General features: G+C 40.0%; 1 protein-coding gene across 3 annotated transcripts; it reads left to right on the forward strand.

Moving 5' to 3' along the window:
• Positions 1-589: 589 nt before the first annotated feature.
• Positions 590-26,129, forward strand: setd1a (SET domain containing 1A, histone lysine methyltransferase). Of its 3 annotated transcripts, XM_048206076.1 has the most exons (22): positions 682-739; positions 941-1,006; positions 1,738-1,882; positions 2,028-2,126; positions 2,241-2,511; positions 4,608-4,732; positions 6,069-6,322; positions 6,412-8,113; positions 9,155-10,156; positions 10,243-10,413; positions 11,692-11,779; positions 11,879-12,042; positions 12,771-12,810; positions 12,972-13,176; positions 13,264-13,316; positions 14,418-15,760; positions 17,529-17,919; positions 18,154-18,332; positions 18,598-18,708; positions 20,384-20,503; positions 20,642-20,779; positions 24,152-26,129. In XM_048206076.1, exons 3-22 carry the CDS (start codon positions 1,745-1,747, stop codon positions 24,323-24,325), a joined length of 6,768 nt encoding a protein of 2,255 aa, XP_048062033.1. In that variant the 5' UTR covers positions 682-739; positions 941-1,006; positions 1,738-1,744; the 3' UTR covers positions 24,326-26,129. The 3 variants fall into 3 exon arrangements, with proteins under 3 accessions (XP_048062026.1, XP_048062033.1, XP_048062038.1); XM_048206069.1 differs by lacking the exon at positions 941-1,006 and having other exon boundaries at positions 590-739; XM_048206081.1 differs by lacking the exon at positions 682-739 and having other exon boundaries at positions 748-1,006; positions 14,421-15,760.
• The last annotated feature ends 650 nt before the right edge of the window (positions 26,130-26,779 follow it).

Consider the following 26,779-nt stretch of genomic DNA (forward strand, 5'->3'; position numbering starts at 1 on the left):
GCTCTTTCTGCTTCTTCTCTTCTGTCTCTCATTTCATTCTGCAAATGTCTTGATTTTGTTCCTTTCTGTATATTCTTCATCTATTAGATATAATACTCTGGATTTTATCACTTAATTAGTTTGTTTGTTTCTATAATATTTAATTAATAAATTTGACATATTTTGACATAATCATTGCTGGACTGCTTGGATCTCATTTTCTCAAGTTTTTGCATCAATAATTTAATTAATGTATATTATTTCGCCGTTCATTTGTCTCGAAAATTCTCAGTTTTAGTATTTGTGAGGGCATTGTTTCTGCGCATAGCTCATAATTGATCATCTTCAGCCTATTTCTGAATTTGTTGGTTTTAGTATTTCTTAAAGTAAACTGTTATGAACTAGAGCGGTTGCACTGACAGCATGCAAACAAGAACCCTTTAAGTACACGCAATATCAAGTTCGTACGTCCATGACGTAAAATGAAACGAAAATGCAGATTCGCCACAAAGAAGGTACGCTTACAACGGTCAAAATTATTTTGAGGTGAACGAAGCAAAGTAAAGCAGAAAATAGCTTCATAATAATGTATAATTACAATTTAACTTTTTATCAATACATATAGTCACAATCTATTTTAATATTATTTAATAAATAATATAAAGCAAAGGCGCATAGTCGTGAATTATCTGGAAAGTGCGAGAGCCAATGCGACGGCTAATATTTCTAGTGACTGATGGCGAGCAGGCGAGGCTCTCAGGTTAGTTACGCGATGGCCGCTTACTGTATTATGTTATTCTTTTTAGTACATTTCATTTTCTGGAGAAATTTAAAGACTTATGTCGCATCGATATTGCACCGGAATACAAGCGACACCGTTTTACCTCAGATTTAGGGCGCACACATTAAAACGGAGCTAGATTTTAACTAAGGATTTTCTGTTTTTCTCTGTCCGATACAGGCCTAGCTGTAGCGAGCTAGCGGCTGTCGAAGCGGGCAAACCTCCTCAAGACGCGCGCTCCGTTGTGTGAGTCTTTTGGCACACAGTGTTGCAATATTTCATTTTAGTTTCGGGAATTTGTGTAGATTCGTTTGCTAGAAGTAATTGGCATTTGCCCTGACACATCATTTTAAAGCTGAACTTCAGCTAGCTCGCGCTGTGAGCAGCTAGCAGCTCCAGTGTTTATTATGTTAGCTTGTTGTTGTTGCTAGTCGATATGTCAGATAATGTATATTACATTATAACTGCAGTGCTTCTTGTTTATTACGCCGTAATAGGCAGCAAAGAGTCGCGTTTTTATTTTCTACACGTTAATATGTGATAAATGTGACATTTTAAGTTGAATGTGTCATCTGTATCTAATTCACGTATAGGGATGTTAGATCATCTTGTCAGGTTGACAACAAAATATTAGTCAGAATCATAATGAAGAGGTGACACCAAATTATGGTGACAGCTAAACAGAGACCCCTTTGTGTTTGTTTTTATAAAGAAGATGAAAACTTTTCATGTGGAACTGTTTAATATGTCGCGTTTTCCATTGTTTGCTATTATTATTTTAATGATTACACTGTCAGGTCTTCAGTATTAAAGTTTAGTGGCTGTTCTGCATGTGGACACTATCAGATTGGTTGCTGGGTGAAGTAAATGAGCCATAAGTGTAAAGCTTTTCTCACTGCGACTTCAACGTGAGTCATGGAGTTCTGTGAGCATCTGCACAACATCTCAGTCTGCTCTCTTTCTCTCTCTCTCTGCAGTGATAGCATGGATCCGGACAGTGGGGCGGACACTCAGCGAACTCTCAGTCTGCAATGGAAGAGCTATAAGCTTGTACAAGACCCTGCTCTCCGACGGGTTGCTCAGAAAATCTACAGATATGATGGGATTCACTTTAGTGTACCGGTATGGACATGCTTCTTACGACAAACCGAGCAAGGAGTCAGACTATAATTCTTGCTTTGGACGCTTGTTCATAAAAATATATTTTTTTGAATTTTGTGTATGGATATTTGATTATGTAACAACTTTGCGTTCTGCTTGTTTATAGGATTCAGGATTTCCACCTGTGGGGGACTTGCGTGATCCAAGACCCCGTAGAATCTGGTCTAGACACACAGAGTTGTCGCTGCCAGTGCCCAAATTTAAGGTATGCTTCTCCTCTTTTAATTTCAACTTGTCATGCTGATTTTCTGCTGAGCTCTTTGTACTTTTTGTATTCTACATGCGAACACATTACTTCATTTCATTTTCTTTGTCATAGTTGGACGAGTATTACGTAGGCCCTATACCACTTAAGGAAGTGACGTTTGCAAGGTTGAACGATAACATCAAGGAGCCGTTCCTGGCGGAGATGTGCGCCAAGTTTGGTGAGGTTGAGGAAATGGAGATTCTGTTTCATCCCAAGACCCGGAAGCACTTGGGCTTGGCCCGCGTCCTCTTCACCAGCACTAGAGGGGCCAAAGACACCGTCAAACACCTGCACAATACTTCTGTCATGGGAAACATTGTCCATGTCCAGCTGGATATCAAAGGTGCATCTCTCTCTTTAAATTGTTGTCTTTTATCATACATTTTCTGAAGAACTTTCTATATACACTAATGTTCAAACGTTTGGGGTCAGTAAGATTTTATTTTTTGGTTTTAAAAGAAATTAATACTTTTATTTAGCTAGAATGCATTAAATTGATCAAAAGTAAAGCAATTTATAATGTTGCAAAATATGATAAATGCTGTTCATTTGAACTTGAACAACGTATAACGGTTTTAACGAAAATGCTAAGCAGCACAACTTTGATAATAATTACAAATATTTCTTGAGCAGCAAATCATCACATTAGAATGATTTCTAAAGGATCATGTGACACTGAAGACTGGAGTAATGATGCTGAAAATTCAGCTTTGACTTCACATGAATTAATAATATATTACAGTAGAAAATAATTATATTAAATTGTAATTGTGTTTTACAATATTTATGTTTTAGTTTTTGAAAGGTGGCATATATCTTTTGCTCACTAAAATGTTGAAGAAATGACAGGCTTATTACTTTTCTGAACTATTTGCATATTAATTGACAAGCATTAAGTTTGAGCTGAATAAGAAGTGTCTTTTCCTGTCTTTTTAGATGTTCAGTAAATTTGAAAAACTATCATAGTAAAAAATGTGTTGTGTCTCTTGCCAGTATTGATGCAATATAAATTGGTTATCAGGTGGTTTTAGAATTTTTTTACTTATTGGTATCGATCAATATTTCCTCTCTTTTTACATTTAGGTGACCTTTTGCCGGCATCTAATGCTCACTTAAACTTAAGGCTGTTCCCTAATAATTGCACAAATGCTGGTCATTTTAGTCGTTAGTCAACTAAAATTTAATTAGTCAGGTAGTCGCAGAAAAAAAAACTCCAAGGAATTGATACCATGCAGTGACAGATCGTTAACACGGCTGGTCAATGCGGTAATATGTCGGCAGAAAATCCAAGGTGTGGGAACATTTCAAGAGGGTAAAAATGACCACAAAAAGACACACAACCTCAAACATGACTTATCATTTAAAACATGTCAGTAGTAGCCTAATGTTAGACACTTTACATGGCCGCTTGCTCTAATGTTAACAATAACCTAGATAAATGTGTGCTAATATTAGGCCATATCCAAGTGTTTGTGCGGAGTGTGTAAGTTAAAGTAGTACCGCACTTACTGCACGACATGTTTAACTTAACTTCCACATCCTCTCCATCGGAGCGCATTTTCTCAAAGGCCGGCTTCATTGTTAGCAAGACATGGAACTCACTTCTCCCCGTGGACAAACACGTGTTCCTTTAAGGCTGTTATTTATATTATAGATTACTTATTTTGTTTGTGTTCTGATCTTAGAAAAGTTAATTCAGTGTTTGCCGGTGTTGCTGCAGCAAGCTTTATGCATGCACTTGAGCACTTAATTTATATTTTAAATGCTCATTATTGTTTATTTTAGTATTTCTCCCCCTGTCTAATGGCTTAAATGAACTTTAAATCTTTAGTTGGGGGAAGCCATACTTAAAATTAATCTTTAAAACCACTAATAATTTAATAACATGTAACATGTTAAATGTAATCCATAGCAAATCTCTAAAAATACAGATTTTTTACTAATTCAATTCAATTAAACTCACATTTATTTGTATAGCATATCGTTTCAAAGCAGCTTTACAGAGAATGCATTTCAACATTACAATTTAAAGAATGCAGTTAGCAAATAATGTAATAATTTAGGCAGTTAATTTACAATCATTGTTAGCAGTTTAACTGAAGGTAGAAGCAATGAGCTCCTGGAAAAATGAATTACATTAACAATAATTAGGATATACTAAATTATAATGTTGTTGTGATGCTGGGAATTCATTTGTGGCATTAAAAATGTTTTATTCTAGTTTTGTTATTTATTATACATGTATTTAGATAAAATTGTAATGTGTGCATTCTTTGCAAAGAAATGTCAAAACTCATTTTAGATCAATGCTTGTTATTATCCTGCCTCATTATCTCATTATTTCTTGAAAATATGAAACAGTGGGAAAGTCAACCATTGCATGATGAAATGAATGCACCAGTCTGTAGTTGAATTTAAATTGTGTGCTTGTTTTTCTAGGCCAGCAGAGGATGAAGTACTATGACTTGATAGTGAGTGGCTCATACACCCCTCAGACAGTGCCGACTGGAGGCAAAGCTCTCATAGAGAAATTTCAGCCCCCAGCCCCAGCACAGCCAGATACGGTGAGTACACAAACAAACCTTAGCTCAAATACACTGGAAAGAATGATTTGCTTTCCCATATGTGATGCCACTGTGTGCGGTTTCCAGCCAACCTTTTTTTGGGCGTCCTTGCAATGGCCTTCATTGGGTTGAGTTTATTCTACACATTACAGTCACTCTCAAATACCCTTGCCTGTGTTATTATCATGGTCGTGGGTGGACCACAAAATATATGAAAGATAAAGAGCTATCAAGCCTCTCACAGTGGATTCTTGAGATTTTCTAAATATATTGCAGTTGAAAACTGTTTCTTTCTGTAGAAGATAGGAAAGATTGCAACTTCAGTGGCTGCTGGCGTTGACACTCTTGGGGCCCATTAAACTTAATATCAATTTTTTCCAATGTTTTCCCACAGTGTACAAGCTAATCATACACTTCCCTGACCTATCTGTAGGTGTTTTGGATTGCTTGTAATAATGTGTTTGCCTCAAGGGATCAACTATGAGGCTTGTAATAATAACGATAGTAAGAGATTTTATTGGTCATACTGTAGTTCACAAAACTTCGGCCATGTTTAGCATGAGAATGCAACCCTTTAACAGTGTAAATAAGTCAGAATGCATGAAATAGCATTACACCCCCCTTTAAGTATGGATGATCCAGCTTATTATTATTTTCATGGCCCATAACTGATAAATATCAAATATTAAAATTGTAAACTGTTTAAATGCAACTGTTCAAACATTTTGTCGTTTTTGAAAGAAGTCTCATATGCTGAAGGCTGCATTTATTTAAAATAATCAAATTATATCAAATTACAGTAAAAACGGTAATATAAAATATTACAATTTAAAATAACCGTTTTCTATTTTAAAACTATTTGAAAACAGTTGTGCTACTTAATGTTTTTGTAAAACCTGTCATTCATTTTTTTTCAGCATTTTTTGTATAGAAAGTTCAAAAGAACAGCATTTATTTGAAATAGAAATCTTTTGTAACATTATAAATGTCTTTTTGTCACTTTTGATCATTTGAATGCATCTGTGCTGAATAAAAGTATAAATTACCTACTGACCCCAACATTTGATCAGTAACATAAATGAAAAGTAAAACACTGCAAACAAGTACAGTATGATATATCATTTTGAGAATAATTTTGAGAAGAATTGATTTGAAGATTTATAAAATTTTAGACTCAAAGATTTTGTTAAATGACAGCAAAATCATAAATGTAAAAATCACATATATACAATATCAACAAATACATTTAAAAATAACTGATAGTGTGCATCACTGATTTCATTTTTTTATCCTCTCTAAATTCTGTTATTTCTTTCTTTTTTTTTTTTTTAATCAGTCGTCCGATATCCGACGGAGGCTCTCCACAGACCAGATGGCAGCTCCTGCTGCTTCTGCGCCTCTCAACTCTGGCAGCACCACCCCCTGTTCTGTGGACACTGGGTTTGGAGACCAGCGCCTTGACACCCCTCCATCCTCAATGGGGGGACCCTATACGCCGGGTTCCTCCGCTTCTTCACAGGGCGGGGGCACCCCTTACACCCCTCGCTCTGGGACCCCGTTCTCCCAGGACTCGGGCTTCTCTGTGGCCAGGTTGGTGCCTAATTTACATTAAAACTAATAATTACATAGAAAAACTTCTTTAGAAATTTGAAAAAACATCCCCTCTTTTTTTCCTTTAGGCATGGTGGCTATAGCAATGCTCAAAGTTATCCCCAGCAGGATATGCTTCCATCCTCCTCCTGCTCCTCGTCAGCGGTCTCCTCATCATCAGGATTCAAGCCCCCTCGGTTTCATGATGATCTACATGCTCCACCTCCACAAGAACCCTCTGTGTTCCACAGGGGCCGGCCGGGATATCCTCCATCTGCGCCTTTCAGACCTAACGAACCTCCCTATCCCTATCCCAATGTTGGAGGTTCAGGGATGCACCTTCCGCTACATCCACCCATGCCACCTCCAGGGCCTCAGTTTGAGCCATCTCCTCTGTCTGACAGAGAAAGAGACAGGGAAAGGGGTCACAGGGACAGGGATCGGGAGAGAGACTCAGGAGGGCGTTATGGAAGCGGGATAAGCTCCCGACGCTCCTCTTACCACTATCAACAGGATACAAACTCTTCGTCCACCTCCAAATCTTACCATTCGCACCACTCGCATCATGCTGACCGGCGGGAGGACAGGGAAGGCAGGGGCTACCGGCGGGACAGTTCAGGCTCCCGCTCAGATCACGGAAGGCATCGGAACCACCATCACTCCCACAACCACCACAGCAGCGGTGGAGGTGGGTCGAGTCGACGGAGGAGTAGCAGAGACCGTGAATGGGAACGAGACAGAGAAGGAGACTATAATAGCTCTGATCCACGTTACGGAGGCCACTCAAACTCCAGCCACCACTCATCCAACAGCCTTTCCCCTCCCTCTGGTACTTCCTCTTATGGAGGATACTCGTCGTCTAAAGACCTGTCCCCCTACGACACACCCTCCTCCTCCCGGCTGGAACCCTCGCCGGCCTTCCATCCTCAGCAAGGTGCTGGCGAGAGGGGTTTTGGAATGGGAGGTAGTATGGACAATGACTACCGCGCTCATTCTCACCACACGCCCCTGGCGCCTCCACCTCCACCTCCTCCCCTCCCGCCGGCCTCCGTCATCGCAGCCGCTGTGGCCGAAACCCTCGGCTCTCTTGATTTCGGCCAGGACAGTCCCATCCGAGAAGATCAGTGGACCAAACCTAAACGCCATCCCAGTACGCCGCCCCATCCGCCTCGGACACCTCCGACCTCCTCGCCACCCCACGCCTCCATCCCGTCATCCTCCACCTCCCCGTCTTCAACCTCCCTGCCTCACCACCTCCCCTCTTCCACAGCATCCCTCTCTCCGCCTCCTCCACAACGTGACTCCTCCCCGGAGCCAGACTCTACTAATGAGAGCCTGCCGTTCATGCACCACAGCAGCAGCTTGGACTCGCGTATTGAGATGTTGCTGAAGGAACAAAAGGCCAAGTTTTCTTTTCTTGCCTCAGACGATGAGGACGATGAGAAGGAGGACAGAGAGAGAGGAAAAACAAACGAGAACACCGATGGAGGGGGGAACAAACTCAGAGAGGAGAACGGAGAAAGGTCTAGTCACAAGAGACAAGGAGAGATGGAGGGAGGCCAACAGAGGAGGAGAGGAGAGAAAGATGGACGTCGCAGAGGCAAGAGGCAAGGTGGTGGAGTGGCTGAAGGCAGGAAAACGCCTCCAGAGGTGGCCTCCTCCACTCCCACCATGCACGGTTTAGTGTCTGAGTCTCTTCAGGTCCAAATGCCGCCACCTAAGGAGGAGCACACGACTTCTGACACACACAGGGCTCCACATACCCCACCTACCTACAATGGAGAGGCACAGGTGAGTCCCCCCAGTTACATTTGGATGGGTAATGGATCTATGAGCTTCTTTTTTCTTTTTCTTTTTGATGGCAGGAAAATATTGAGTGCATTACACTAAGGAAGCACATCAGGTAGCATTGAATGTATAGTGATGTGGATCTCAACTGGTTGGAGTTGCCAAAGAATAAGTTGCCAAAGGCTAAACAGCAAAATTGGTACTTTTGTAAATGCATAAAACACAGCAGAAGTGTTGTTTACTAGCCAAACGCTGGGCTAAATATTGTTTTAATCACTTCATCTCCAGAGGCCGAAGTACTGTTTGAGTTTTTACTTATTTTTATTTGATTTATCGTACGATCTTTGACAACAGAAACAGAGGATACAGGAAGAATTATCTTTCCTTCTTTTTAAAAACTGTAAATGCCTATTTTGCTTTTGTATCTATGTATATGTATAAAATGTATCTAATGTGGTTAGTTGCATTTAGCATTGTGTTTTTTCCTGCTGTCCACGAACCAGAAGATCAGAACAGACCCTATCAAAAGTCATCCATATGAATTGTGTGGCTTAATCCAAATTCTTCTGAAGAGACACAATCACTTTTTTACGATAAACATATTTAATTTAGGCTTTCACATATAAACATTAATCAGTGGACATATGTTGAGCTCAACAAATATACTAAAATGATGCTCAAACATGAGTATGGTTGATATTTAAAATTATCTTTGTGTGTTCCAGTAAATAATGAATTTTCTTTTTTGTTGAACTATCACTTTAACTGTTAAACATTTTGTTTTTCTAAACAAATTTTACTGACATAAAGTGAATTAATCAGTAAGCTAATATATAGAAGTGAAACTGACATGCTTTTGCTCTTTTTTTTTTTTTATGCTCTGGTTGATTCTGGAATGTTACTTTGTGCAGTGTCTGAGTATTATTTCTCAGGTTCGGTGCACCATTACATTTGATTCTAGCTTCTAGCCCACACACACACACACACACACACACACACACACAGTGTATTTAAACTGTAATCTTAACAATCTCTTCTCCTCAGCCATCTCCTCACTCCTCTGGGGAGGATATGGAAATATCCGATGAAGATGACAGTGCCATCACCACAGCGACACCCCATCCCGCTGCCTCTTCGTCCTCTTCACCAGCCACCTCCTCACAATCTGCCCTCCCCTCCCAAACCCCAGACCCCTCTGCAAGCCCCGCTCCTGACACCAGCCAGCACTTCAGCGCCACCATGCCGCCTCCTCCCATCCCGTCTTACCCTCCCCATCTCCCTCCCCCACCTCTGCCCGGCTTCTCCCTGCAGCCACCTCCACCACCTGGCATACCCCCTCCGCTTCCTCACATGGAGCTGCACCCCGAGTACCCTCCTCCGCTGCCACACCACATGTACGACTACGCCAGTTCCATGGAGCTCATGAGCCAGTACTGTGGCGGAGTGCCCATGTCATTCCAGATGCAGACGCACATGCTCAGTCGTCTCCACCAGATGCGAATGGCCTCCTCCAACAGCGCTACAGCACCCCCTGGAGAAGTCCCGTCCGCCTCTGAATATCCCCCGTCATATCACCTCCATTCAGTACCTCCTCCACATGCACCTCCACACCACCCACACCACCCATACATGGACCAAGACGGGAATGTTGCCTCCCACTACGACCAGGACCACCGCTACATCCCTCCTCACTTACCATACGCCTACCCGGACCCTCACGCCGCACAGCTTCCGCATCATCACGCCATCCCTCCTCCCCACAGTCCCTGGCCTCCTCACCTACCGCCCCAGCAGTTTCCTTCCCACTATCCTCCACCTGGCTTCGGCACAGTGCCTGGTGTGGATGGAGAGCTGTACGGAGCGGCCGGTGACCAGATGGCCATAATGGGCCACAACCCCTACGAGGCCGTAGTGCAGCAGGTACTGGCAGCTTTGATTGAGGAGATGAAGAACATCATGCAGAGGGACCTGAACCGAAAGATGGTGGAGAATGTCGCCTTTGGCACCTTTGACGAGTGGTGGGACCGCAAGGAAAGGAAAGCTAAGGTAACATTAGAGAGTTTTATTCATATTTGCTTTGAATGACCTTCAGTGTTCTTTAACCATGCTATCTCTTGCTCTCGTTTGCACAGCCATTCCAGACAGCCATGCGGGGAGTTGCAGTGGTGCGCGAGGAGGAAAAGAAGGATGAGAAGACCAGCAACCGACCTCGGGAGCCACTTATGTCTCTGGTAGACTGGGCCAAGAGTGGAGGCATGGAGGGTTTCTCCCTGCGTGGAGCCTTGCGTTTGCCTTCTTTTAAGGTGCCTGACTTTACCTTACCATCTCTTAAACATCTAAAAATTAAACCTTACCACTGTCTCTGACATTCTTATACATCTACCTTCATTGAACTTCACCTCCCTAGTGGCCTTCACGTCATTTAACATGTAATCATCATTCACCCAAAAATGAAAATTTTGTCATCATTTACTCACCCTCAGGTTGCTCCATACCTATATACAGTTCTTTGATCTGCTGAACACAAAGTAAGGTTTAGAAGAATGTCAGTAACCAAACAGATCTCGCCCCCCATTGACTACCATAGTATAGTAGTCAATGGGAGATGAGATCTTTTTGGTTACTGACATTCTTCCAAATATCTTCCTTTGTGTTCAGCAGAAATGCATACATGTTTGGAACAACCTGAGGGTGAGTAAATCATGATAGAATTTTCATTTTTGGGTGAACTATCCTTTTAAAATTAATGAATGCATCCACAACAAAAAAGATGACTGACAATACCTGTGAAAGAAAAACATTGTAGGTTATCTAGGGCTAAATTACATATATAAATGTAAAAGAAATAGTCTGTTTTAGTGCAGAAATATTGATAATTCTCTCATGTTCATAGTTTTGAATAAAATACATCTCATGTGGTTGCATACAGTATAGCTACAAAAGGACAAATGTTTCATAAAGTCAACTGAAGCTCAAATCAGATCCATATTTGCAAACAACAAAGAACATGAATATTTTATTTTTTAGGTAGGCCAACTAGAAATAATGTGTTGTCCTATGATCGTTTGGCTATAATTTATTATAAATAAATGTTATGTACTTTTTTGTTTAAATTTTACTGTCTTACTTGTTGGGTTATTGAAGTAATGCCAATAAAATTTGGCCGATACAGATTCAGCTGCCAATATCCGGTTGTTAAGTCTGACATTACGCATTACTGTTTCCAGGTCCAAACGCTTTATCAATCACTGACAACTAATACTAATATATACTAATGGTGTGCTGTAGTACTGCTGAAAAATTATAATCCTAGCCTTTATATCCATAGTGAAATCTCCGACTGATTCATCTTTTCTGAATTGTTAAAATATTGTTGTATCCTGTGAGTCCAGAGACTGTTGTCTACACCATGAGACCACTTGGACCCAGAAACAATAATCGATACATCCTGACTTAACAAGCGGAAATCATGCATACTTGATCAGATTTAATGGTTTTGATAAGGCTGGCACATTTCATTACCATGATTTGAAATAATCCTATATGGAAATGATGTTACTAATGAGGAATGTGTTCTTCAGGTTAAGAGGAAGGAGCCTCAGGAGCTTGTCGAGGGTGATGAGCTAAAGAGAGCCAGGCCTTCCACTCCACCCGATGAGGAAGATGAGGGTATGAGGTGTTTTTTTTAGAGCTTGCATTAACGTTTACGTAACTGTACTTTTGTAACTCCTCTATATACTTTCTTTGCTATGCCTTTCTCTCTCTCAGACTCCTATCAGGGGAAATCTGCAGACACTGCTGCAGGAAGAACAGAGGAGAGGCGTGTGGCAGACAGAGGGGCAGCCAGGAGGAGGAGCAGAGCCAAGGCGCGTAAGCCATACGACCTGGACAGCGAGGGAGAAGAAACATCAGATGGTTCCTCCTCTGAGAAGGTTGGTTTGTATGTCATTTAAATCTGTCCCTTTTTTGTGTAGTAGTTGGAACGGGCTGATTTAGAGTGTTTCATTAGTCCATTACAACTCGAGCATCATTCAAAGAATGGCATTCTCATGGCCTGCACGACAGAATAGCAGAGGCTCGTTAAGTTTTAAAAATGCATGCCTTTAGCCAAGCGCACAGCAGTTGTTGTTTGGAAAGCTGGAAAGTTAAAAGGCTCCTCTTCACTTGAACTGGTCTCTGTGAACGTCTCACAGAGCTGATGTGCTCATAGTCAATTTACAGACTTTTGATCTCCTGGTGAATCATTCTAAATCAGTGTTATTTTAGTATAATTTAAATATTATTATAATATTTTATATTAGCTTTTATTTGTACATTTTCAGGTTTCGTATTAGTTTCGGTAGTTTAGTGTGCTTTTGTATTTTTTGTTTTTTTGTTTTTTATATTTCTATTTAGCTTCAGTTTTAGTTTTAACTAAACTTTATCCCATATAGTTTATAGCTTTTTACTGAGAGTATTGCCATTCTAAGCTTTTGGTTTTAAATATGAAAGAATTTCTTCATTTGTTTTACTTGGTTGTAGTTTAATTGAAAATGACTAGATGGCAGCATTTCTTCTTTTCTTCGAGTGCTGTGGAGGAATTCCCACAACTCCCAGCATATGAGTTCAGACATGTTATTGTCATCATTGTGACTGGTGACTCCATATGTTTTATGTTTAGGAGGAGGATGAAGACAGTGACAAAGTGGATGAGTCAGAAGGTATGAAGCCGCCTTGTTTTTCTTTTGTACTCATACATTTAGGCTCTTGTTGCTATTTGCACATTGTTATGACATTATTACGCTTTGAAATGTATATCTGATCATATCTTGTAGACGCATGTTTTTTTTTAACTATTTTCTCTATTGCTCATGTTTCTCAGATGAAGCCTTTAGTGCAGACAGTGATGACGAGAGCATTTCTTCCTCTTCTTCTGAGAGCTCATCATCATCCTCCTCGGCATCGTCTTCTTCCTCCGATGAGGAAGATGAAGAGGAAGGTGAGCAGGCTGCAGAGAGCGAGTCATTGGATACAATGGACGAGTCTACAATGGACAGTGTAGCTATGGACACAGAAAAGGATGAAAGGTACGTCCCTCTATGAGAACTGATACAATGAAGAGTGTTGTGTCTTTAGATGGAAAAGTTGATGTGACCTATGTCTGTTTTTAACAGGGACAAAGCCAGCACTGCCCAATCATCAGTTACTGCTGCGGAGGTCAAACAAGGTCAGTTAAAGTTAAAAATGAAGATTCTGTCAGTATTTATTCACCCTCATGTCATCCCATATCTGTATAACTTACTTTTTTCTGCTGAAATTAAATATCATCTTTTGTGTTTGTTACGTGCTTAAAGATGTTAAATGGAATGAACACAACATGAGATGCAGCTGTTGCAGTGTGAGGGAGAGCAGACCAGACAACAATAGTTGCAGAAATAACCCGATGTTTATTGACACGGGATAAATTAGACAATACAAGAAAAACATGAACTCAATAAAAGTAAGAAAAAAACAAGGGTGTCGCCACACAAAATAAATAATCAAAACAAAACCCATTAACTAGCACCCACGCCCCTAAACTAACTACCAAAATTAAGATGTAGAAACAAAACCGAAAACTTCGGCGTATATGATGCCTTAACTAAACTTTACTACATAAATAACCAAAAATACAATGGAGGCGAACAGCCACACACTAACTAACATAAATTACTAGCTACCAGTTCGAGCCGTCACGCGCTACGGAATTAACAATTGTCAGTGAGGTTGAGAGTAGGGCTGTACATAACAAAGGGATCATTATTTGCCAATCAAGACCGAATCAAGTGGTTAACCGATAACGACTTCACACCAGCATACGAATGCGCACATACAATGAACGTGAAACGTGAGACACGTTGGCTGGCTGGCTGGCTCTGGCTCGACAAAGGTGAGTGAGGTCCGAAGCCCAAACGCTCACTGCAGGTGGAACGCCGCCAAAGCCCTTTAAACGATCAGCAACCCGCAGATTGGCAGAACGCTGGTCATGACGTCAGAACGTCATGACATCACCAGGATGATTGCTGTTTTTTTCGTCCAATAAGATCTACCTAAATAACTCGATAGATAGGTATCAAAAGAGAGGGAGGAAAAAACAAAACAAAATACAACACATATGTGGAACGTAACAGTGTTCAAGCCAATACAAGTTTGGAATGACATGAGAGTAAATGATGATTTCATTTTTTGGTGTACTATCCCTTTAATGAGCAAATGTAACTCCTGATTTTTTTTTTTCTTTCAAAAATGTTAAGTTTTGTGTTCACTTTATTCTTTCTTTTACTTTCAGAAGAAGAGAAAACACCTACAGCTGTGCCTCCATCTTCTCCATATCCCCGGCCTTCTTCCCCTATCCTCCTCCTCCCCCCACTCAAGAAACGGCGCAAGACGGTTTCTTTCTCAATGGAAGAAAGCGAAGTCAAGCCCCCCATTCTGTCATCTTCTGCTCCCTCTCCATCTCCCACTCCTGTCTCACAAGCTTCAGACGTTCCTACTTCCACTTCTCCCGGAAGCACACCCACAGCAGCCGCTCCACCTGCCGCCTCCAAACCTGCCCCGATGCTCCTTCCATTTGCTTCCCGTCCCAGCGAGAGTAATGCCCTGACTTCCCCTGCTTCCCCTTCCGCTGTTCTTACTGTCCCTCCACCAGTGCGTTCCCTGCGGCCTGATGAGCCCAAAAGGAGTCCAGGTCCCCCTCCATCCCCACAAACTCCCACCGCCAAAAACTCTTCCAAACGTGGCAAAGACTCCCCTAGAACGCCCCCTGTGCCCGTCTGCCTCACGGTCCAGAACCTCCCGTTGGACCATGCCTCCCTGGTCAAAATGGCCTACGAGGACCCCGTCCCTGTTCCAACCACTCAAAAGGGTCGCGTACGCGGCCGCCCTCGGACACTCAGCCAGTCAGCTTCTGGCCCTCATCTGCATCCCGCTTTGGAGGAGCAGGAGGAGGATGAAGAGGAGCTGGAGCAGCGGCTGAAACTCAGGGAGCAGCTGGGAGTGTCTAGCCTGCTGCAGCTGGCCTCTGCCCCTAAGCCTGACCTGTCTGTGCTGGCCGATGTGGCGCTGAAGATGGACCCGGAGGCGGATATCGACTCGGAAGAGACCGAGACCTCCGACGAGGCAGAGGAGCACAAGCTGGAGGAGGAAGAGGGTGACTTCTTTGCCCCACACCCACGCCAACCACTTCTGGATCCAGAGGGTCTGTTCGTCCTGCAGGAGCACAACTATTCTAAAACTCTTGCGCCTCCACACCTCACATCTCCACAAAAGAGGTCGAAACAGGACCCCACTGTTCTGCTCCCTGCAGATCTCAACCAGCACGGTGTTCAGGAAGCACCCGAAGAGGTCATTGGGGAAGCTCTTGCTGCTAGGGGAGAAGCTCCGGAGCTGTACGAGGATCTTTCCGGGATGGGCCTGCTGAGCGAAGCGAGGGACGCAGCTGAGGCACAGACCAAGAGCCTCGGCCCACCACACAAGAGGAGAGGATCAATTAGCAAAGAGATGGAAATGGAAGAGAGGGGGAAAGGGAAAAGCAAGAAGAGAAGTAGGAAGGACAAAGAAAATGAGGAACTTCAGATTTCTAAGAAACAGAAGGAGAAACAGATTAAGAAACAGAGGAAACGGAAGTTAGAGGTTTGTGCTGTTTCTGTCTGGGTCTTATTACAGAACTTGAGAGAGAATTCACATTTTAAGAATCAGTTATAGTAATTGTGTAAGGATTGTGCTAGACACGTTAGAACTTTTTCAGTAACATATGTATTAGAGAAGTGCGCAACAACTAATTTCATTAACGTTTAAATGGGATTTTGCAACTGGCTAGTTGACTAGTCTAATCCTGCACCTCGGAAACAGTCTGTATATGCAGTCCATTTGAAATAGACTACTTAATCTATCCCATACGGAATGTGCTAAAAATAGGTCCAAATATATGCAATGTGCTTGCCTTGCATTATGATCATTGTATATTAAACTTAAGCGTTCACTTAAGCAATGTTAGCTATTATAGACATTTATTCAAATCAATAAGCAGCTCAGGACCAATAAGTTTAAACCTATTATCAACAGATTTCCTCAAATAAAAGTTTGTCCACATAAGTCAGCACGTTAAGGTATTGTTCATTATCATCATAAAATAGTTACGTCGCTGTTGTTTTAGTCAAATTGTATTGCATTAACAACTGATACATTGAGCTGATACAATCCAGCGATTCTTACCTATTGTAATTGTCATTTGAATTTCTTGATTTTCGATCTTTTTACCACATTTGATCTTTAATATTAGTCTTTGAACAGTTGATGCATTGACCTTTCCATCTAACATTTGCAGCACTTCCTGTCCTGGGGCCGGTTGCACCAGCTGGACATAAGAGTTGTGTGTAATTCTGCCTTCACGTGCTATCGGAATTATTGTAAATACGAGTTTCTTAGACATGAACGCCCTCTCAAGACCACAGGAAAACTCAGGGATAATTTTGATACCCAAGTTCCTGAGTTGGGTGGAAAATATTCCAAGCATACTGTCCCTCTGAGCAAGATGATGCATAGTATACAGTTTCTGCTAATAATCCCAGATATATGTTTATATTATTTCCAACATAATTACATAGAGAAATTGTGTTGGATCAGTTGCCTGCGTTGGCAGTAGGCTATAGGCACACCCATCTTAATGATTGCTATGTATATTCTGCACAAATTAACTATAAACTTTACAGTTCACGTCTGCATTAATAATTAATGTACTATTAATTCACAAACATGAAACTAATCTTGTCCAAACAAGTCATGACTTCTCGCTCTACATTTGACTAGGCATAAGATTTATTCTTGGATGCATTTCACTTCCAGCCTAGTTTTACATCTTGGTGTACATCCAGCTAGTGCAAGTGGCCCCTGCTGTTTAACGCTTTCACTCAAATAGAGCCAGATAAAAGCTGCTTTGATATTAAAACAATAATAATAGTTTGATGTGTATGTGCTTTATGTTTATATATAATTGTGTATGTTTTGTTTGTAGCTTGTAATGTAACTTTTTTAAGGAGTTTCTTAATATAAATAGCTTGAAAAGCTACTAGTTTCAAGTGGCTTCCTCAACATTAGGCCTTTTATGAGGAACTTTGAGAAAATATGTATACAAACTATGCAAGATGTTGCAATGATCTACATCCTAGTTGAAAGGCACTTTGTGCTGTTAGAATGTAGCACTGTTGCGATAATTTCACCATGTTTCAGGCTGTTGCGATATAACAGTTTGTCATATAAACCCACAGAACTTGAACTGCTTTCCACAGTTCTGCATTGTTGGGTAATACTCATAAGTTTGCCAAATAGTGGTCAAATATCCCCCATTTTGGTCTTTGTGTGGATTTTTTCCTAACATTTTCCTAAAATACTCTGTTGTCAGGAATTTGAAGAAGATGTGGATGTGGAGCAGTTGGAGTCTGGTGAGCTTTCCAGCTCCAGCTCTGAATCGGGAGACTCTGACTTTGGTCTGGAGAGATCACTGGAGTTTGAAAAGGAAGAGGTTAGAAAGAGCGAACGACTTTTCCTTCAGGAAGCTGGCTTGACCCCTTCGACTCAGCGGCGGCCCAAACATGTGCCCGTGGAATCTCCTATGCCCCGTCCCTCTTACAAGAACCGCAGCGAGTTTGAGCAGATGACCATCCTGTATGACATCTGGAATACTGGCCTGGACCAGGAAGATCTGAGACTCCTGAAGAGCACCTACGAAAAACTGCTGCAAGATGACCATGGCACCGACTGGCTCAACGACACACACTGGGTCCCTCATACCAATATCCTTACAGCTGCTTAAGAAAAAAAAAATAGTTTATACAAACAAAATCAGATGCTTTTTTTGGTCATACAGCAGCCAACAGTATTAGCACTTTACAAAATTTACTGAGTTTGCTAGAAGTGCCTAGTAAAGGCATATTAAGTAAAGAGTAGGAGGCGTTCCTCTATAACTCTAATACTGCCTTTTCAGTTGATTTCACCCCAAGTTTTGCTCCTTAACCTCTTGCCTGCACTCACCAACATCCCGAACCCCCGGCGGAAGAAGAAAACCGCAGATGGGCAGCTAAGAGAGCATGTCACCGGCTGTGCTCGCAGTGAAGGCTACTATGCCATCAGCCGCAAGGAGAAAGACGTCTACCTTGAGCTAGACCAGCCAGTGACTGTGCAGGAAGTTGGGGAATATGATACTGCAGTAGGTTCACTTTACGTTTTTAACAACTCAAATGTGTGTTGAACTTGTAATTAAAGCCTTATTTACATTTTTGTGTGTGTATGAAGGCATGTCAGATTTAAACATGTGTTATAGTTGTGCCACAGCAAATACATTTTTGACTAAATGACTCATTACTTGCCATTAAATTTCTTTGTTCAGAATGAGTATGGCAGACAGTTTGGGCCAGTAGTTTTAGTATGCCCATCTGAGCAGCTCTCACTTTCTCTGTCTGTCTCTGTCACAGGGCTCGAATCGTCTGCTGTCTGAAAGGCGCTCCGAGCAGCGGCGTCTGCTCAGTGCAATCGGCACTCAAGCAGTGATGGACTCAGACCTGTTGAAACTGAACCAGCTAAAGGTAAAGTTCTTCAGTTCGTTGACACGATCATGACCTTGATCGTACAATCAACACTTGATTACAATGACCCCATCACTCCTTCATTTCCACAAACTCCCAGCAGCTTTTCAGTGCAGTTATTCATAGCTTTAAGTTTAATGTTTGACATATAGTGTAATGCATAAACTGTAATGCCCATATAATGGATGGCATGTGAGGGCACATTCACCAGGTAGGTTTGCGTGTACTCTTTGTAGAGTAATTCATACCATCCAAACAGCTTTATAAAGATGGATGATATGAATTACCATCCAACTGACTCCTGTGTCAGTGACCCTGACGGCTCCTTATCAGTAGTTTTGTCTGTTGTTATGTTCTGCAAGCTCTTTGACATCAAGTTCATGTGTTCAAAGTTAAAAGGTATTCCTTTAAAAGCATTTCTTAACTTAGGACCCCATTTATTGCACTCTGTATGTTTGGAAAGCATGTTGGATGTTGGTTTATTGCATATTGGTTTATTGTATAGCATATATGGTGGTACTTTACACAAATCTCCCCTATGGGCTTGTAATGTTATTTTTCACTGTAAAGCCAGATTGTAATCAGTGAGCTGGATTTATGTGCTTTCTGTTGTTAAAAGCATTTATCATTCCATTCACCTTAATCACAATCAGTGTGTTTGAAGTGGTTACTAGGAGAAAATGTCTATTTCTGTCCGTCTGTTTTGGAAAAACATGTAGATTGATGTTTGGAAGGATAGGAATGCTCCAGCCCAGGAATTTTATGTGGTATCATTGTTCAGTCTATCATCATTCAATCACCCTCATGTCATTCCAGTAAAATCAGTCATTAAGGCCCTTTTTAACACTTGGTAATAAGATGAGTTTTGGTTGATCGAATCACAACTGGATGAGGAAAAAACATACCTGTTTACACCTGGTGTTTTAATCAGTTTCTTTTGTTCTTTTTCAACCTTTTCTGTCCTGATTTCTTAGAGGGGAGGGTCTATGGGTGGGTAAATGTAGTTTACACTTTAAAAAAATTTTACACAACAAAAGCAATCCAATGCATTTTTTGACTACATTTGGAAGTGGTCGAAAGTGGACAAGCTCAAAAAGTTTTAGGCCTCATTTACACCTGTATTTAGTGTTGTCCACTTGTGTTGTGACGCGAATGACCAAAACGCATTTTAATACCAGGTGTAAACAGCCAAGAAATTCATACTTATATTCAGCAAGGATACATTTAATGGGTCAAAAATTACATTAAATACATTTGTTACAAAAGATTTCTATTTCAAATAAATGCTCAAAGAATCCTGAAAAGAAAATGTATCATGGTTTCCACAAAAATAAAAAAAAAAATCAGCACACCTGTTTTGAACATTGATAATAAGAAGAAATGTTTCTTTAGCATCGAATCATCATATTAGAATGATTTCTGAAGGATCATGTGACACTGAAGACTGGAGTAATGATGCTGAAAATTCAGCTTTGCATCACAGGAATAAATTACATTTTAAAATGTAGTACAATTTCACAATATTATTATTTAGCCAAAATATTGTTTTAATCGAGTTCATTCAAGCTGTCTATGGCTAAATTCTAGTTAATGTACATAAAATATTCTTGTGCCTGTAAACATAGTCTATCCTATACATGGTTACATCGAATTTATGCTTGAATTCTGCTTGCAGTTCCGTAAGAAGAAGCTGAGGTTTGGCCGCAGCCGTATCCATGAATGGGGCTTGTTTGCCATGGAACCCATTGCTGCAGATGAGATGGTCATTGAATATGTGGGACAGAATATCAGACAGGTAAGCCTTCTAGCTGAAGTAAAACTAACCGCTATTAAAATGATTTATAGCCTACTAGGATGTGAGTTTGTTTCCTCTTGAGGAATATGGTCTTGCATTGGTGTTAATAGATTTATGTGTTTGTTGCTCCATTTGTAGATGGTGGCTGATAATCGAGAGAAGCGATATGCCCAGGAAGGCATCGGGAGCAGCTACCTATTCCGTGTCGACCATGACACTATCATTGATGCCACCAAGTGTGGCAACTTGGCTCGGTTTATTAACCACTGCTGCACTGTAAGTACCCTCCTAGTGACGCATACATATCCATATATCTCAATTACCACATGACCTCTGATAAACATATTGCTGCCCCTCCCAGTGTGAATAGATGCTTGTTTTATATGGACCCACCATCGATATTGCATTAAACTGAAGAAGCTCTAGAATAGTTATGTTAACCATGGTTATGCAAGTCTCAAATGCTACCCTTTTAACATTTTTATTCTAATTAATAGACACCAAAATTTAGATACCAGCCTAAATAATATACTTAAAACATTATTAAAGACAAGTGAATGATCAAAAATAAAACCAGAACAAATAAACAAATTACAAGCAATAGCACACATAAATACAATAGACCAAAGATGCAACTAATTAGTTGGCCAATTTATTTTTTTATTTTTATTTTTTTCTTCTATTAATCAGGTAAAATCCTAATTTTAATTTTATTTTATTGACAAAAAAACACAGTATTGTACATCCTGCCCAATGTACTTCAAACAAATGTGCCAACTGAATGCTATGAAAACATAGTTATTTATTATACTACCTGTCATAACAGAGAGAACACAAATATTTTAGGAATCTATCAAAAACTTGTTTGAAACTAAAAATGGTATTGCCATTTATTAGGAAAAAAAACAAACTGAAACTACTAAATAGTTTCTAAATAATATTCACACATAACATCCAAAAAAAAACTTAACAGTCTCTGTTCGTATTGACTGCAACTGGGCATCTGAAAAAAAAAAACAACAACTATGAAGTGTTCTACTTTTTCCTGCCTTTCTTGTAAAACAGTAAAATCAGAAAAACATGGATAACAACAATAAATATATTGTAGCTTTAGAAATACTGCTGTAACTAAAGAGCTTACACATACTGGTGGGTTAATCATTACAGAAACATGAAAAATGATTTTAGTTATCACCAATACCGATCGTTTATGCTGCCCTGACCTGTGGCACAAACCATACATTGGGTATCAGATGTCTAATAACTTTAGCACTGTATATAGTGAATATAGTTTAAATCTCTATTCTACATTAAAAATGAAGATAGTAATAAAGATAATAAAGAAAAACACAAACTCAGTGTTAACCAACAGGCAAGATAAATGTCATTTCTTTATCCTGTAAATAGGCTATAAGAAACGTCTTACATTTATTTTCAATTAGTTCTCCCTTTACAGTTACTACTATCATAAAATACTTGAATGACATATCGACTTTTAAATCTAAATTTAACTTTAAACAACAGATAATTCAGCAAAATGAATATTTTTGCGCTCAATATTAATTGTCTCCCTCTCTGCCGCGTTCCGTCTGTCTGATGCGGGTGCGCGCGCCGGCGCTCATTCAGTAAAGTTTGAAGTTTAACGCAGACTGTCAGGACGAGCCTTTATGCAAAATGGAAATGCTCACGTAAATTTGTAACATTTACAGATAGGATATAGCTGTAGAATAAATGTTTTGCGCTGAGGACGCTCATGCATCTGTCAAAGGGCCTGACAGGGCAAGCCATTACACTAACGCATTAGCTTGAAGCTTAAAATAAAGAATTCTCATGTTTTATCAGCTTTAATCTCGTACCTTTCCCGCAAAAGCTCACTCTGTTTCCTCCACTATTTTTAGATGAATTTCGGTCCATAAAAATGCGTTATTCAGTGCTGTAATTTGACGCGACTGGCGGAAGTCTTCCGTGTACTGTGGGCGGAGCCAACTAATCGATAATGAGAATCGTTGTCGATGATTTTCATTATCGATTATTATCGATTTTATCGAATAGTTGTTGCAGCCCTAGTTTATTCAGTCAAGCAGTGAATGATTTTTCTCATTTTCTCTTTTTTTTATTTGTTTGATTAACATTAAGGACACATTAAGACCTAATGCACAGATCCAATAAGTTGATACTAATACGCATGTGTTTTCAATCTCAACTGTTTACATTTACTTAAGACATAACCATCTTTGTTTACAAGGATGCTCACCACAATTTTGTGTGTATTTGCTTGTTCAAGCCCTTGTTCTTTTTCTCTTATTGTCATGCATTTGAATGATTTAAAATCAGTGTTTAAATGGGCAAGACTCAAAGGTTCACTATTCAAATTTTGGCCCTATAGCAGTAAAAAAAAAAAAAAAAAACTGCAGGCATTTTGCAGAATAACATTGTGTTTCAGCTCTGCATGACCGTGGATGAATATGGTTCTTTCAACTAATTCAAGAAAGAGAGATTATCCTACTGCTCATAAAATAGTCACTACTAGGCTTAAGAGAAATAACCAGTTTAGATGGAAAGGATCTCAAGCTGACTAGCTGAAGATGTTACTGTAGCTTTACCCATTAATTGACACTGTATTTCCTTGAAAATAAATTCCAGCACAACGCTACAACCAATGAAACGACCCTTCACAATAGATTATGCTTTACAAAAGTCTGTTAGAGAGCTAGATGGCAATTTATCTGTTCAATAAAATACCTTACTCACCTGTTGAGTAACAAAAATGCCATCTCCAATGCTCTTTTACAAATCACTCAGTTCTCACCTTCTCTGAAAAGCCAGGCCAATGTTGATTCTTGTTTTATTACGGGCTCTGTCGCATCCTCTTTATGCCAGCAGACTGTTCAGTGTTTTTTTTTTAAATGGGTGATTCCCTGGAGGTTTGAGATTTAGCTGAGATTTTGAGATTTTACCTTTCTTGCTCGTTGTGACTAAACTATGCCACTTCCACATCATACATGCGTTAAAGTAGCCCGAGTAGCTATTTACGGATATGACACACATGGGTGAATGACACATGTATGCAATTTCCCACAAAAACCATCCTGACAGGTCTAAAATAGCCTAAAACACTTATAATAGGCTTACCATAATGAATCAGGGTACGACAAAAACACATTTTTGAAAAAAGGATTAGTGCATTTATTTACATTTTGTTAATTTTGTACAAAACGGTTACATGGTGCAACTTTAAAAACACATGAAAATGTTAAACTTTGGGCCAATAATAATTCTGTTTGACTGTCTCAAGTGTCTTTCACACTGTTATGAATGTTTACAGGCGGTCTTGCAGATGCCTGCAAGATATCTGTTGCCATGCAGCTGCTGCATTTGCTGATTTACTGCTTGATAAGGCTTTACATAGTCTGTAAAAGCCCAGAAAAATGCTTTTTTTTTTTTCTTGCACCGTCCATCTGTCATGGAATTTGTGCTTGTGCCATGTTGATCTTTCCCTCCAGCAACCTCAGATGAGCTCATAGATTTTATTAGACACACACCCCTTAGAGCTGTGCAGTGGAACACATTTTCCAGATTTCCTATGGGAAGTAACATAATTCAAGAAACACATATTTATTCATGATTTCTTGTACTTCTCTCTCACAGCCCAACTGCTACGCCAAAGTGATCACCATCGAGTCCCAGAAGAAGATAGTCATATACTCCAAGCAGCCTATCGGTGTGAACGAGGAGATCACATATGATTACAAGTTCCCCATTGAAGAGAACAAAATCCCTTGTTTGTGTGGCACAGAGAACTGCAGAGGAACCCTCAACTAAAAGTGTCCTAGTCCTTCCCCAATACAAGACTTTGCCAATCCGCTTTCCTGGTCCACAAGCTATTTTTCTCAGAGCGCACAAAAACATAGGTAGTGTGCGAAAGGAGAACGTTTGGTCAGACTCTTTTAAAAGCTTCTATACAGACACACAGTGTCGAGATATTTAATCAGACGTTTAGCCCAAGGTCATTGGGATCTCAGCACTGCCGCAACACCCTCAGTTCCACCTGTGATGTTTTGTTTCTCTCTTGACCAGGCCCTTATCTAATTTCGTTCCTCCTGTTGCAGCTGTGTCTGGTGGTGTTGTTTTTGCCAAGGTCTATGCTTTGAAATACAGCTATTGATTAACGGCACACACACATATTCCGCTCACGTCTGCACAACATATGACAATGGCACCCTTAAAGTGCTGGGTCTTTTTTTCAAGGGCAACTTTTAAAGACCTACCTGAAGACATGGATTTAAGACTTTTTGTAATGCTGCACCCCTGTTGTGAGAGAGAGTATTAATTTTTAGTTTATTTATTATCCCTGTTCTGATGCCTGTCCTTTTCATGTCATTCATTTAGGTCAGATCTACCGCTCTACCTTCTTCAGATTATCTGCGTAGAATCACCTCTGCCTATTTTTTTTTTAAATATAAAGCTGTGTTGACGCACATGTTTCTCTTCGAAACTTCCTCTGAGCTGAACCGATCTTAATTAAAAATGTCCCCTTTTCCAGCATGACATGCTGGTGTTCTGTATCTTTAAAATTTCTATAGTATTGTAAGTTGTTACATTGTATTTTATTTTATAATTTTTCATAAATTAGTTGTTACAATGCAAGTTCAGCACTGTAACAACACCGTTATTATAGAGGTTACCATGTACCTCCCATCATTTTAAAACACCACTTACATGAAGTCATACCCCTTTCATCCATAGTTTTTTAACAATGTAAGGACAGGACAGATGAGGTTGTCTTTTTGGTGTGCTGAAATATACGCACATTGATATTTTAGCAGAAGGATGGAATTAGTTCTTTTGCCACTGGTGTTTTAGTGGACCACTGAAAAATTGTGGAGCAATGGGGCATGTGTTTTGAGATAAAGCACTCTACTTTGGGGCTAGTAACTCCTCTCTGCTAAGGAGAACATGTTTGCACAAATATGTACAAATACACACACACACACACACAGAGCGCATTTTCTAAGAGTTAAAAGATCAGAGTTTGTGTGTGCATATTTGCATATTTCAACAAAATTGATGTCCCAAGATGTGCATGTGCAAAGATTCACTAAAACGGGTGTTTGTTTCTTCTGTTCTGTCCTTTCGCATTACTGGTCATCTATCTCTCTCTGCTCTGCCATAAATGGACATGTTGACATTTCATCTTTGCTCACTTTTTCCCCCACCTTGTCCGAGGGCTTTGCCAGCACTCTGTTCCTTTGAGAGGAAGACCTGTAAAATATGTAGATTTATTGCAGTCTTTCAGTAAAAACTGATCCACTGAAGTGTAACCATTAAAAACAAAAAACAAAAAAAAAGGACAAAAAAGTCGAAAAGAATTACATGTAAATATTGTAGAGGTGTTTGTTTCTCGTAGAAACACACTGGTTCTAGTCTGTAAATATGTTCATCCTTTTCCTACTTCCCATTGCAAGAAAATAATTGTACATACCTATCATTCAGTTATCTTATTTTTGTTTTGTTGTTTTTTCCTTTTAATTTGATTTAAAGTTTTAATATTATTTGCAATATTTCTCTTGTATTAATGCGTTGGACCCTTTATTAATGGTGCATTAAAATATTTTTTAAAAAATAATTGCTGTTCAGTTTTTCATTTCCCTCTTTTTCAGAGCATGAATGTATGTGTAGATCAGTGCGCCCCTTAAAATAGAGATACATCAGACATGACACTTATAGTTTATGAAATATGACCTATAGGGCTTTGTTACATTCAGGCATGAGCAGAGGGGCCCTACTGGGGCTCCTACTCTGAGGAAATGACAAGCAATTCTAAAGGCCCAATTTAACAGTAAAATAACCAAATAATTGTTCAACTTTGTATTGTGAAACACAGATACTTGCATTGGCAAAGTTACCTAGTTCTGCAACACAATTGTTGATACTAATTTCAGCTGACAGTACATTCTTTGTTTTCACAATCCAATTATATCGCCCCACTGAGAGTCAATAGGACAGCATTAGAATGGAATCTCATGGCATGTTGTCCATAGTCAAATAACCAGATTAGCCTTCAGTCTGAGTTGGATGAGTATTATCTCTTCTTCTATTGAAAGAGGCAGTAGCAGATAAATGGACAAAGGTTGAGAGGCATTTTGTCTTCAGATTATTGTAGTTTTGGGCTATTGTTACAAATGTAAATAATGGGCTCTAAATACTGATGGGTTTTGTTCCGCTGAGGCAGTAACCTCTCTCACTCTTCCTCTGCTTTACCATGTTCCTCTTTCG

This window comes from Megalobrama amblycephala, linkage group LG1 (assembly GCF_018812025.1).
Source record: "Megalobrama amblycephala isolate DHTTF-2021 linkage group LG1, ASM1881202v1, whole genome shotgun sequence".
NCBI lineage: Eukaryota > Metazoa > Chordata > Actinopteri > Cypriniformes > Xenocyprididae > Megalobrama > Megalobrama amblycephala.

Bases quoted from the DNA above. Each gene is read 5' to 3' on its own strand.
- setd1a (XM_048206069.1), top strand. From the start codon at position 1,745: ATGGATCCGGACAGTGGGGCGGACACTCAGCGAACTCTCAGTCTGCAA. The intron at 4,733-6,068 runs GTGAGTACACAA...TTTTTTAATCAG, and splicing joins CCCCAGCACAGCCAGATACG to TCGTCCGATATCCGACGGAG. The intron at 18,333-18,597 runs GTAGGTTCACTT...TCTCTGTCACAG, and splicing joins TTGGGGAATATGATACTGCA to GGCTCGAATCGTCTGCTGTC.